At 40.6% G+C, this 14,481-nt stretch overlaps 1 protein-coding gene across 3 annotated transcripts in view; it reads left to right on the forward strand.

The window, feature by feature from the left end:
* The window catches only part of LOC132867675 (zinc finger protein 585A-like), a 146,303-nt gene that overhangs the window by 108,630 nt on the left and 23,192 nt on the right, over positions 1-14,481 (forward strand). For all 3 annotated transcript variants that reach the window (XM_060900669.1, XM_060900670.1, XM_060900671.1), the window contains 3 exons: positions 4,704-4,975; positions 10,216-10,283; positions 10,450-10,628. In XM_060900669.1, the coding sequence (XP_060756652.1) occupies positions 4,704-4,975; positions 10,216-10,283; positions 10,450-10,628 (519 nt within the window). The remainder of the gene's footprint in view (positions 1-4,703; positions 4,976-10,215; positions 10,284-10,449; positions 10,629-14,481) is intronic.

Genomic DNA, 14,481 nt, shown 5'->3' on the forward strand with positions numbered 1-14,481 from the left:
CATAATAGCTTGAAACTTGGTATGTAGTTGGTATATACAGTGGTGCTCGAAAGTTTGTGAACCCTTTAGAATTTTCTCTATTTCTGCATAAATATGACCTAAAATATCATCAGATTTTCACACAAGTCCAGAAAATAGATAAAGAGAACCCAGTTAAACAAATGAGACAAAAATATTATACTTGGCCATTCATTTGTTGAGGAAAATGATCCAATATTACATATCTGTGAGTGGCAAAAGTATGTGAACCTCTAGGATTAGCAGTTAATTTGAAGGTGAAATTAGAGTCAGGTGTTTTCAATCAATTGGATGACAATCAGGTGTGAGTGGGCACCCTGTTTTATTTAAAGAACAGGGATCTATCAAAGTCTGATCTTCACAACACATGGAAGTGTATCATGGCACGAATAAAGGAGATTTCTGAGGTCCTCAGAAAAAGCGTTGTTAATGCTCATCAGGCTGGAAAAAGTTACAAAACCATCTCTAAAGAGTTTGGACTCCACCAATCCACAGTCATACAGATTATGTACAAATGGAGGGTATTCAAGACCATTGTTACCCTCCCCAGGAGTGGTCGACCAACAAAGATCACTCCAAGAGCAAGGCATGTAATAGTTGACGAGGTCACAAAGGACCCCAGGGTAACTTCTAAGCAACTGAAGGCCATTGGCTAATGTTAATGTTCATGAGTCCACCATCAGGAGAACACTGAACAACAATGGTGTGCATGGCAGGGTTGCAAGGAGAAAGCCACTGCTCTCCAAAAAGAACAGTCAGTACGTTTACATGCACATCCAAATCGAGCTGCTGTCGGTAATCGAGCCAAGGGTCCCAGCAGGGCTGCCAGAGAAATCCAATCCTACATGCACACAAGGGAATCGAGCTATTGTGTGAGGTACATTGTGCACCCGAGCCACAGGTGGCGTTACACGCCCCATCGTGTTGGTACACTTCCGGTTGTCATCATGAAGAAGAGCTATTCAAGAGTATAAACAAAGTTATCAGTTCCATGTTCACAAAAAATTTTACTGGTCTAAATCACTACAAATTGCTCTAATGACAGATTTGATGACATTTCCTGTACATTTTATTTATCTTTTTATTACATCCACCTGCCAAGGGACTACAGGCAGAAATTAGCATGTACTGCTATAACCTGGTACAGACATCTGTCCTTACCACAAGGATAATGTTTAATTTGTACATTGTCCCATTTAAAAATAAAATAAACTCTAAACTCTAAGAAGAGTGTTTGTAGTTTGTATGTACGAACAGAAGTGTTCCTAATAAAGTGGGCGGCTAAGGTGAAGTGTCATGCCGACCGAGGCTGTTTTTTTTTTTTTTTCGACCGAGGCTGTTGTGTTTCCCGCTTGTGGTCTCGTCACTTCCGGAAGGGGCAGTGCTGAAGTAAGTAGCTGGACTACATAGCTCGATAGGGTATACATGCACTAAGTAGCTCGGCAAAAATCGCATAACCTAGGTTGTGTAGCTCGATTACGAGAAATCAAGTTCGGTTCAATTTCAGCCTAGCTAAGGTGTTTCCATGCCATTTAGAACTTTGATTTCAGTCCAGCAACGGCAGAAATTCGATTTTCTCTATGTGCATGTAAACGCACTGATTGCTGCTCATCTGCAGTTTGCTAAAGATCACATGGACAAGCCAGAAGGCTATTAGCAAAATGTTTTGTGGAAGGATGAGAATAAAATAGAGCTTTTTGGTTTAAATCAGAAGCGTTATGTTTGGAGAAAGGAAAACACTGCATTCCAGCATAAGAACCTTATCCCATCTGTGAAACATGGTGGTGGTAGTATCATGGTTTGGGCCTGTTTTGCTGCATCTGGGCCAGAATGGCTTGCCATCATTTGATGGAACAATGAATTCTGAATTATACCTGCGAATTCTAAAGGAAAATGTCAGGACATCTGTCCATGAACTGAATCTCAAGAGAAGGTGGGTCATGCAGCAAGACAATGACCCTAAGCACACAAGTCGTTCTACCAAAGAATGGTGAAATAAGAATAAAGTTAATGTTTTGGAATGGCCAAGTCAACATCCTGACCTTAATCCAACCAAAATGTTGTGGAAGGACCTGAAGCGAGCAGTTCATGTGAGGAAACCCACCAACATCCCAGAGTTGAAGCTGTTCTGTACGGAGGAATGGGCTAAAATTCCTCCAAGCCAGTGTGCAGGACTGATCAACAGTTACCAGAAATGTTTAGTTGCAGTTATTGCTGCACAAGGGGGTCACACCAGATACTGAAAGCAAAGGTTCACATACTTTTGCCACTCACAGATATGTAATATTGGATCATTTTCCTCAATAAATAAATGGCCAAGTATTTTTGTCTCATTTGTTTAACTGGGTTCTCTTTATCTACTTTTAGGACTTGTGTGAAAATCTGATGATGTTTTCAGTCATATTTATGCAGAAATATAGACCATTCTAAAGGGTTCACAAACTTTCAAGCACCACTGTAGGGTGGGGGATATAGATGACTCTCATCTTGTTTATTTTCATATGACAGCAAGGCCCAAAGTGTGTTATTCCCCTCATACCACAGTGATTTGCTTACAGTTACAATTTTTAATTTGTGAATGAATGATACATTGCATGTTTTATTTGTTTCTGTTTACATAGAATGTCATTCTCTCCAGCTGAGAATATTCTGAGACAAAAAAAATGTGGGGGCGGCACGGTGGTGGGTGTAGTGGTTAGCGCTGTCGCCTCACAGCAAGAAGGTCCGGGTTCGAGCCCCGTGGCCGGCGAGGGCCTTTCTGTGCAGAGTTTGCATGTTCTCCCCGTGTCCGCGTGGGTTTCCTCCGGGTGCTCCGGTTTCCCCCACAGTCCAAAGACATGCAGGTTAGGTTAACTGGTGACTCTAAATTGACCGTAGGTGTGAATGTGAGTGTGAATGGTTGTCTGTGTCTATGTGTCAGCCCTGTGATGACCTGGCGACTTGTCCAGGGTGTACCCCGCCTTTCGCCCGTAGTCAGCTGGGATAGGCTCCAGCTTGCCTGCGACCCTGTAGAAGGATAAAGCGGCTAGAGATAATGAAATGAGATGAGAAAAAAAATGTGGGATGTTGTGTGACTGAGAAACCAGAAAGAACAAACTCCTTTGTCCTGAAGACGCCTCCATCTTGGGAAACTTACTGACTGATACCTGGGTCCCCTTCCATAAATGCTAAATAAACGTGTGTTAACGTCTTCACCACATTAGAAGACTATAGTTTTTTTTCCCACCCATTTTCTCCCCATTGTGGTCACCTGCTAGTATCCATCCACCAGCCAGGTCTCTCTAACCATGTGAGCGAAGGCTAACACATGCTTCCTCCAAGACATGTAAAGCCATCAACCTCCTCTTTTCCAAATGCAGCTCATGCTGCGTCACAGGATAGTAAAACGCACCCGGAGGATAGTGCCATGTGCTCTCTTCCCCACATGCACAGAAGACCCCAGTCGGTTGTGATTAATAGGGGACAGAGAGTATGCCCCTGGAATGGAATGCTCAATCAGCACAGATGGGTGTGATGGACAGGAGTCCAAATATCTGTATACAGGTTTAGGGGCATCACAGTGGCGCACCTCCAGGGTCCTGGATTCGATTCTAAGCTTGGGTTGCTGTCTGTATGAAGTTTTGCAAGTTCTCCCCCGTCAGTGTAGAAACCCTACACTTCCTTCCTCTGGGTCCACTCGTTTCTCATCTCATTATCTCTAGCCGCTTTATCCTGTTCTACAGGGTCGCAAGCAAGCTGGAGCCTATCCCAGCTGACTACGGGCGAAAGGCGGGGTATACCCTGGACAAGTCGCCAGGTCATCACAGGGCTGACACATAGACACAGACAACCATTCACACTCACACCTACGGTCAATTTAGAGTCACCAGTTAACCTAACCTGCATGTCTTTGGACTGTGGGGGAAACCGGAGCACCCGGAGGAAACCCACGCGGACACGGGGAGAACATGCAAACTCCACACAGAAAGGCCCTCGCCGGCCACAGGGCTCGAACCCGGACCTTCTTGCTGTGAGGCGACAGCGCTAACCACTACACCACCGTGCCGCCCCCACTGGTTTCTCCTTCAGCAAATTGGTTATGCTTAAATTGCCACTAGATGTGAAATTTTTTTCATTATTTTTTTTTAAATTAAATATGAATTCTAGATCTATGGCATTGGAAAAATGCCTAGGCCTAGAAATACCAGAATTGTCAGCAAGCTCAGAGATGTGCGTTGGACTATTTTATTTATTTACTTACTTACTTACTTACTGTGTGGACAGTTATTTTTGTTGTACCTGCATGTGATTTCATAACAAATTTGGGATATTCTGTTTCCCAAAAGAGAAGCAAGTTCTTTGAAAACAACCATGACCCTGACCAGGTCCTAAGAATGCTGTAAATACATCACATAGTGCCACAGTCATGCTAATGAATATTGTTTTATTTTGCCCTGCAAGCTTCTGACCACTTGTTTATGCCCACAAGGAAGTAAAAACAATTTGTACTTGTGTACCTTGTGTGTACTCCTGTGAGATCTCAGTCCTGACGGACATCTCTAGTCTCAACCAGATGCTCAGTGAACCTTACTGGCAAGCTTTCTTACGATAATTTTTATACAGGACTAATGTACTGTGTGTGTGGTCTTAGCTACATACACACATTTGGGCCTCATTTCTTCCTGTTGTGTTTTCTCTACTCCCAGACTGCGAATTTTGCAAATCCTTCTTCCTCAACAAATGTGAGGTTCATGGACCGCCCCTCTTCATCCCAGATACTTCTGTTCCCATGGGAGTCCCTGACCGAGCCAGACAAACTCTTCCTCCTAGACTAGAAATCCAGAAGTCCAGTATTCCTGATGCAAGCCTGGGAGTGTTTAATAAGGGGGAGACTGTTCCAGTAGGTGCACACTTCGGCCCCTGCCAGGGAGAGCTGGTAAACAGAGAGGAAGCCAAGAACAGTGGAGACTCCTCGGTTGTGAGTTTGTCATAAATTTATTATGAAGATTGTATATTTTTAAGAAACAAAATATGATGACTAGATGAAAGTAGCTCCAATTAATATCAATTTCTTCTTGTCACTGATATGTGGAGAGTGGTGTAAATCACAAGTTTGATCACAATGCGATCCTACATCGATTCTTTTAGCCAGTGTGATGGAAATTCACCTGTTAATAATAAAAATACGAGTAACACCTGAATAATGCTCAAGCAAATGTATTTATTTATTGTATAATTTAATGAAAGTCCCATAAAATCACAAGCCCAGGTAGTCACTAACATAGGTCCTCCCATATCTACTTCTAGGCATGTTCAGCTTCCTGTCTTACACAAGATATTAGTCATAATCATAGCTTCCATCAACATTTTGTAATAGTCTGTTTTCCCAACTGCAGCTGAGAAAAACTGTCCCAAGTTTTCCTTGACTCTGCCGCATCCACGACAACCCGGTAGCAGCTTCTCACACGCGCGCAAAAACAAAGAACTTATTCATTCACACTTGCAGCTTGTTTCTTTTCTAAATGTCAAGGCTAAACAGAGAAGCATGACACTACAGGATTTGAACATATATTGTTAGCTATAATTAATGCTAAAGTTAATATAAAACTTCTTACCACACCAATGATCTGATGATTTTCGATGCCACACAATTTGCCACTATGAGAGTTGGTTTGATGCTGGGGTATGCAATTGGTATGACTTTTTAGGCAATCGGTTTCATTTCCATGAATTCACAAGTGCAAGCAAAAGTCAAAAAGTTCTAAGACAGATGTTATAATTTCAAAAGGAATTCAAAAAAGGACTACAAAGAAGGAATTCTCCAATGAAAACATCGCTTGCAGAAGTGTTTAGACTTAAATGGAGGATATGTAGAGAAATGGCTTTGTTATTTTCATAAATAAAGATTTTTTTCATTTGTCTTTAGAATTTTTGACTTGCCCTCGTATAATTTCAACATCGGTTTGGTGAGGGTTGATTTGGATATGTACAGTGGTACTTGAAAGTTTGTGAACCCTTTAGAATTTTCTATATTTCTGCATAAATATGCCTTAAAACAACATCAGGTTTTCACACAAGTCCTAAAAGTAGATAAAGAGAACCCAGTTAAACAAATGAGAGAAAAATATTATACTTGGTCATTTATTTGTTGAGAAAAATGATCCAATATTACATATCTGTGAGTGGCAAAAGTATAGGAACCTTTGCTTTCAGTATCTGGTGTGACCCCCTTGTGCAGGAATAACTGCAACTAAACGTTTCCGGTAACTGTTGATCAGTCCTGCACACTGGCTTGGAGGAATTTTAGCCCATTCCTCCATACAGAACAGCTTCAACTCTGGGATGTTGGTGGGTTTCCTTACATGAACTGCTCACTTCAGGTCCTTCCACAACATTTCGGTTGGATAAAGGTCAGGACATTGACCTGGCCATTCCAAAACATTCACTTTATTCTCTTTTCTTTGGTAGAATGACTTGTGTGCTTAGGATCGTTGTCTTGCTGCATGACCCACCTTCTCTTGAGATTCAGTTCATGGACAGATGTCCTGACATTTTCCTTTAGAATTTGCTGGTATAATTCAGAATTCATTGTTCCATCAATGATGGCAAGCCATCCTGGCCCAGATGCAGCAAAACAGGCCCAAACCATGATACTACTACCACCATGTTTCACAGATGGGATAAGGTTCTTATGCTGGAATGCAGTGTTTTCCTTTCTCCAAACATCACACTTCTCATTTAAACCAAAAAATTCTATTTTGGTCTCATCCGACCACAAAACATTTTCCAATAGCCTTCTGGCTTGTCCACATGATCTTTAGCAAACTGCAAACGAGCAGCAGTGTTCTTTTTGGCGAGCAGTGGCTTTCTCCTTGCAACCCTGCCATGCACACCATTGTTGTTCAAGTGTTCTCCTGATGGTGGACTCATGAACATTAACATTAGCCAATGTGAGAGAGGCCTTCAGTTGCTTAGAAGTTACCCAGGGGTCCTTTGTGACCTCGCCGACTATTACATGCCTTGCTCTTGGAGTGATCTTTGTTGGTTGACCACTCCTGGGGAGGGTAACAATGGTCTTGAATTTCCTCCATTTGTACACAATCTGTCTGACTGTGGATTGGTGGAGTCCAAACTCTTTTTAGAAATGGTTTTGTAACCTTTTCCAGCCTGATAAGCATCAACAGTGCTTTTTCTGAGGTCCTCAGAAATCGCCTTTGTTCGTGTCATGATACACTTCCACAAACATGTGTTGTGAAGATCACACTTTAATAGATCCCTGTTCTTTAAATAAAACAGGGTTCCCACTCACACCTGATTTACCCCTTTTCCACCAAATCAGTTCCAGGGCTGGTTCACAACTCGTTCAACTTGCGAGCCAGCTGAGAACCAGTTTGCTTTTCCATAGCTCGCGGTGCTAAGCGGAGCCACATCATTACGTCGCTGTATACATCAGTTACGTCGCTATGTTTGCTTAAACCTTGGCGCAAATATCGAAGCAAAAACAACGCGGAAGCAGCAGCAGCAACAACAATAATAATAATGGATGACTTCGCGTTTGTACAGCTGCTGCTTCTCGCCGCTTAAAAATGGTGATCTTCCGTGGTCTTGTTATTGTTGTTGGTCTTAACAACTCCGCCCCCCGCTGACGTAAGCGGTTCTTTCCTCTGGCCCAGCAGAGAGTTGGTGCTAGCCTGGAACCGGTTTTTCTGGCCCCAGAGCCAGTTCTTTGTCAGTGGAAACAGAAAATCCGGTTCCAAACTAAGCACTGGCCCCGAACCAGCCCTGGAACTGCTTTGGTGGAAAAGGGGCAATTGTCATCCCATTGATTGAAAACACCTGACTCTAATTTCACCTTTAAATTAACTGCTAATCCTAGAGATTCACGTACTTTTCCCACTCACAGATATTGGATCATTTTCCTCAATAAATAAATAAATGACCAAGTATAATATTTTTGTTTCATTTGTTTAACTGGGTTCTTCTTATCTACTTTTAGGACTTGTGTGAAATTCTGATGACGTTTTAGGTAATATTTATGTAGAAATATAGAAAATTCTAAAGGGTTTACCACTGTATGTTTCACTCAGGATTTTGTGAAACTATGGTCAGTGGACCTCACTTGGGGGCATGCTCCCTTGTAAGATAATTTTGTTTATTTTAAAGTTAAATGTATCAAACTGGTGCACTTTGAGAGCAAAATTAAGAGTTTAGCTCGATGAAGAACTTGCTCAAAACAATTTTGTGCTGTAGTAATTTAAGCATAAACACACTGGTTGTAATGCCACAGCAAAAAGGCCACACCCGCAAATCATGGTTAAGGAGTTTAACAGTTCATAAACGGTTAAAAAATGACTAGAGCATACATTTCAGCCCTCAAAGGAAGGAAGCAGAAGTGGTTACCTGTGTTTAATTGGTTTATTTTTTGTATTTTTGTATTTTTAGAAAATATTGAATAGAGAACATGCAAACTAATGTCAATTTAGCCAAAAATAAACCTATTTTGAACTTTGGTTAGAGCATGTGCTTGTATTTTGAATGACGAATACATGCTACCAGATGTGTTAGCAGCTTTTCTTACTCAAATAAGCTAAACCTCTACAAATTCAACAGCTCGTTGTTTTAAAGCAAGGAGATGAGAGTCTGACATTCTGCTGTTAATGTTCCCTAACTAAGCTAAAGTTTGAATACTAATTATCAATGCAAACTTCTGCATTGATGTTATCTGTTTGCTGTCTTAAATTGATAACCATGGTATTGTGTTTGGACTTGTGGATGACTGTAGTAGATACTGTAAAGTTAATGTTATCAGTCTCAAATCAAATGGTGGTGTGTTCTGAAAATGCTTCCGCCACCATGGTCTAGGTAACTCATGGAAAACACTGTAATGAGCATTGCCTCACGTTTTTAATACATTATAAAATTACCTGTCTGATTTACCTATCTGTTTAATAATTGACGGTCTGCTGTCATGCAATCCGGGTCAAACCTTGCAAATGACCTTCTAGTCCATCATAATATGTGTAACTTTCTTCATAATCTATAACCGACTTTAATTTGGTGTGCCTTGATGTTCTGGTTTGACCTTTGATGTGCTTCTGCCCCAGCAAGCTTGAAAACCTCTGGTCCATATGACAGTCAGTTATGGTTGGGCAAGTTCCAGCAGTTTTAAATGAAGATGCAGCCTAGCCTATAGCTATGTTTTAATGTCCATCTTAAGCTTTTCATTCTGCTCCTCGAAAATAGCATTGTGGGCCAATTCAGGATGCTGATGGCCAAACAGTATGTTGATTTTTTTTTTTAATTTACATTTGTAAGCCTATGTCTCTAATGCCTGCTTTTTTTTCCCTCAAATTTTTGGCCCCTCCTTTAATTTTTGACCCTTTTTTTGTTCATGGATTTTGTTTCATTGCTACGCACTGTTTTTGCATTAGAGTAGAATGTTAATGCACATTAACTAACATGGTTGTGATTTGACCAGTGAGAACACACGCATGCTGCCACATGATCCTGAAATGACAGGCCCACAGAGAGGGCTGGTAAAAAGACAGCAAAACAAAATCTCTGTTCATTATGGCCTGACGAATAAAGCGTTCCAAGGTTGTCAAGATTAAATCTTGACACACACACACACACACACACACACACCCCAAAAAAAAAAGTCTAAGTCTAAAATGTAACTACAATTTTCAGGACATGACTAAGACTAAAAGTGAATTTTAAAATTCTTTAAATTAAAAATGAACACTACTACACTGAACTAAAACAACATTAGCTCCCAAACACTTATGGTAAATAAATATTGCTTGTACAAATCCAAAATATTTTGTATAAAACCCATTTAGTGACAGAACTGACTTTAAAGTTGTGCATTTTTGTAGCTTTCTGTTTAGAGACCAAAACACAAGGGACAGATGTGTATCAGAGAGGTCTGATTCACAGCACAGCTTTGCCATGTCAGAATTAAAGCCTTTTATGAGAAACCTTTCCTTTGCCTAAATTCTGATAAAGCCTTGCCTGCATTTTCCTATAGTTACCAAATTCATCTCGGAGCTTGTCAGCTGTTTTGTGAATCTTAAGATACAGTCAAGAACCTTTTAATTCAGCCTTCATGAGGCTTAATAATATTGGCATGAGCCATCTTTCTTGTTTCTGTATATCTCATTTAAAGGCATAGATTGATTTTAGTAAAGAAAATATAAATGTGGTATTTTTCTCCAGGTATACAGGAGCATGCAATGTGAAGAATACATTGATGCCAAAAGAGAGATGCATGTGAATTGGATGAGGTGAGAAATACACCAGCTCTTGGGCCGTTTTAGTGATTTTGATTTTACAGTTCCTCATTTGTTGGAAGAACTTTATCTTCTTGCTGTCACTGATATCTCTGCCATGCTTTCTCCAAGTCTCTGATCTGATTTTTACCTTTTCTGGAATGTTGCCTCACTCTTTTAGGTATGTGAATTGTGCCCGTAATGAAGAAGAACAGAATCTTGTGGCATTTCGGTATCGAGGGGGAATTCTGTATCGTTGCTGTCGACCCATTAACCCAGGACAGGAGCTATTGGTGTGGTATGAAGAGGAGCACACCAAAGAACTCAGTCCTGCACCTACAGGAACAACCAGACAGCAAGGTGTTACTTTTGTCTAAGAGGTTATAGAGGTTATTTTCTGCATTATCTTGTGACATTTCTGAGCCTAACAGTGTTTCTGGAATGAAAGCTATTGTACAATGCAATCTGCAGTAACCAGAGCACTCCCCCAGAGGACTCATTTTGGCATGTTCCACCAACCAGGTAGGTTTTCTCTATCATATGACAGTAACCAACCAGAGAGGGTAAAGTCACCCCACTGCAATATCCTGCTATTGCGAAACTGACTATATAGTAAACCACAAAATACTGTTGCAGTTTTATTCATCAGGCACAATTTAACCAGAAATAGCGTAAAATGCGTAGCCTGTGGATCCCAAGTGGTACAGCAGAAAACTGTTGCCCCCGTCATCCTCCCCATAATCCAGATATTGCCACTTTCGAATCCTGATGATGCCACAGTCATCTGTGGTTGGGAGCTCAAGAGAGCAAAATTGTCTGGGCTCTCAGGGAGGGAGAGATGGTATGCTGTCTCTTCCCTGCCCTGTCAGTTATACTAGCCAGTCATGGGTTGTTTGGTTTGGTTTATTTATGGATATAGGAAGACAAAGGGTATCCAAGGGATTACATGTAAAAGCGTAAAACACTTATTTCCAACATGGTCCCTGGTGGAAAAGGACAAGACATACAAACACATGCAACAGATATCACATATACATTCACATTCCTAAGTCATCTAATTCTCTACTTTATTCCACAAAAAAACCCTGACCTTTTGTTTAAAATCCCTTTTTGTTTCTGCCATTTTAATATTTAGTGGAAGGCTATTCCATAACATAATTCCTGTATAAAAGAAAGAGTTACGTGCCACGCTGTTTGCAGATGGTACCTTGCAAGAGCGGACACTTGCTCTTGTTTCATAGCTGTGTTGAGTATGCACCATTACAATTTGGGATCCCAAATACTTAGGGGCTATACCATTGATAATGTTGAACATATGATTCAATTTTAGCTGTTCAACCCTTAGCTTTACAGGCAGAAAGTCCACTTTCTTAAAATCATTAAAAGTGACATGATATCTAGATGGTTTACACAATATAAAACGGATCATGTTGTTCTGCATAACCTGCATTTTATTTTTAATTTTCACTGTCAGGCCACTGTACCATGCTGAACAAGCATAGTCAAAATGGCACTGAATAAGCGCTAACACAAGAAGTTTTTTTATTTTAAAATCTAACTGCCTTGTGTTGCGGTATAAAAATTTCAATTTGGAAGCACTTTTGTTTAATAGCTTCTCAGCAATGGAATGACCGGTCAAAGTCTGATCCAGTATTAAACCTAAATATGTAACCGTTGTCTTTGTTTGAATTTCATTGCCATTACATGTGACTTTTAACTCAGGTGCCTTTTTTATCTTGTGTTTGGTACCAAATAAAATGCATTCAGATTTCCCCACATGTAATGACAGTCTATTATCTAACAGCCACTCTCTTACATTACTCAGCTCATCAGTAAGGGTTTCTTGAATCTGAGAGATGTTTCTACCAGATACAAGTAGTGAGGAGTCATCAGCATAGAGAATTACTTCACATTTAACAGCTGCTGGCATATCATTTACATAAATAAGAAATAACAAAGGGCCTAAAATTGAGCCTTGGGGCACCCCACAAGATATTTGCAAAGGTTCTGACAATACTCCATCATAATCACAGATTTGACTTCTATTTGATAGGTATGATTTGAACCACTGTAATGATGCCTGGCCAAAACCCATGCATTGCAACTTAGATAAAAGAATTGAATGGTCCACAGTGTCAAACGCTTTCTGTAAATCCAATAAAACCATGCCAGTATAATTTCCTTTTTCACTTTCTTGTCTGATGTAATCACATAGGTGTGAGAGGCATGTGTCAGTGGAGTAAGCAGATCTAAAACCAGATTGGAGGTCATATAGCAAGTTGTTCTGGGACAAATACCTCTCCATCTGATCAAAGACCACTCTCTCCAAAATTTTGGACAAAGTTGGCAGAATTGACACTGGTCTATAGTTTTTAACATCTGTCCTACTATTTTTTCTTGAATAGAGGGAGTACCCTGGCCCATTTCATTTCAATTGGCACTTTACCAAGTTGTGTAGACAAATTTATAATATGTGCAATAGTGCCCCCTACAACATTAGCACTGTCCTTAATGAATCTGGCTGGAATTTGATCCATGCCAGTGGCCTTGTTGGTGGATAAGGATGCTAACATCTCCCCAGTCTTTTCATTTGATATTGTGCAAAGATCAAATGAGTCAGGTGATATGTCTTTGTAAATGGACCTCAGAAAGGATGCCCCAAAATTCCCAGATCCTATTGGTAGATGTGAAGCCAGACTGGCAGCGACCGTAGTGAAAAACCTATTAAAATGATTCGATATAACCTTTTTGTCAAAACAAATCGCATTGTCAATATCAATCCCGGTGTTGCAGCTGCTACTATTTGATTTCCCAGCACCAATGTCTTTAAGGATTTTCCACAGTTTCTTTGGTTGGTGGATATTGTCTGACACTGCTTCAGCATAGTAATCAGCTTTAGCTTTCTGTATATGATATCTTGCTTGGTTCCGGTTATATACATATTTATCAAAATCATGTTGAAGATTGGACTTAGAGTATTTTCTGTAATAGTGATCTCTCTGTCTTATTAAATCAATTATTTCAGTCGTCATCCATTTGGCTCTCTTTTGCTTTACTCTCATCTCTCTCATTGGTGCAACCATGTCCAATGCTGCTAAAAACTTCCATGCCTGATCAGGGTCCTTACTGACCATAACTTTACTCCAATCCTGATCAGCAAGTTTTAGCTCAAAAGCCTCCTTAGAATATTGTCTTGGACGTCTTATCTTTATGGAATGATATCTTGATCCTAATTTACCCTTAGATGTCTTACGAGTACAGAAAATAACTTTATGGTCACTGAGACCAATGTCCAATATCCCAGAGCAGCAGATTTTTTTACTATCAGTAACCAGTATCAGATCCAAATTAGATTTAGTGTGCATATCTACTCTGGTTGGCTCAGTTATAAGTTGCTGTAATTCAAACACCTTGCAGAAATGTAAAAACTTAAGAAGTCCATTTTTAGTGGTCAGCAACAGATTTGTATTAAAATCACCCAAAAGGATGCATTCTTTCTCCATCAACACATTACTATCAATACACACTGATTCTAAAAGTTCATAAAAGTCATTTTGTTTTGGGGGTCTGTAACACGCACCCACCAAAATCGGCTTTGGTTTGGGCAGTCGAATTTCAACCCAAGCAGTTTCCAATGAGTCTATCTGTAAGTCCGGGCAAGGGGTGAATGATAAATCAGTCCTAATAAAGAGACATACCCCCCCTCCGTTCCTTTTGTGGTCTCGGCGGTAGCAGTTGAAACCAGGCAGTTTGATCTCACCGTCTTCAATGGAACTGTCCAGCCACATCTCAGTCACAGCAATCACTGCGGCTTTTGTCCTTGCGATGAACTGCCTTAACTCTTCAATTTTCGGAAGTAAACTCCTTGCATTAAGGTGAATAAAATGTAGCCCTTGTAGGTACCATGCGCCATCTTGTGTCTAAGAACTACAACTCCCAGCCAACTTCCGCGTTGACCTACGTCACGCCTGGGCGGGACCACTTACATCACCTCCTCCATGATCTTCAAAAATGCTTGGAAGACTCCATTTTGTTATCTCTGGTGTCTGAACTCAGCGAGGAACAGACCATAAAGAGATGCTCACCATCGGACCGTCCGAAACCACGACTCTTTCTTGCAAGATCCATGCTTCAGCGCGTTTCCCCGTTCTGTTTACCCTTGATCACGGTAGACTCCGGAAACACGCGCGCTTTAACTCAAGCGAATTATAAA

Source organism: Neoarius graeffei, chromosome 19 (genome assembly GCF_027579695.1).
Source record: "Neoarius graeffei isolate fNeoGra1 chromosome 19, fNeoGra1.pri, whole genome shotgun sequence".
Taxonomy (NCBI): domain Eukaryota; kingdom Metazoa; phylum Chordata; class Actinopteri; order Siluriformes; family Ariidae; genus Neoarius; species Neoarius graeffei.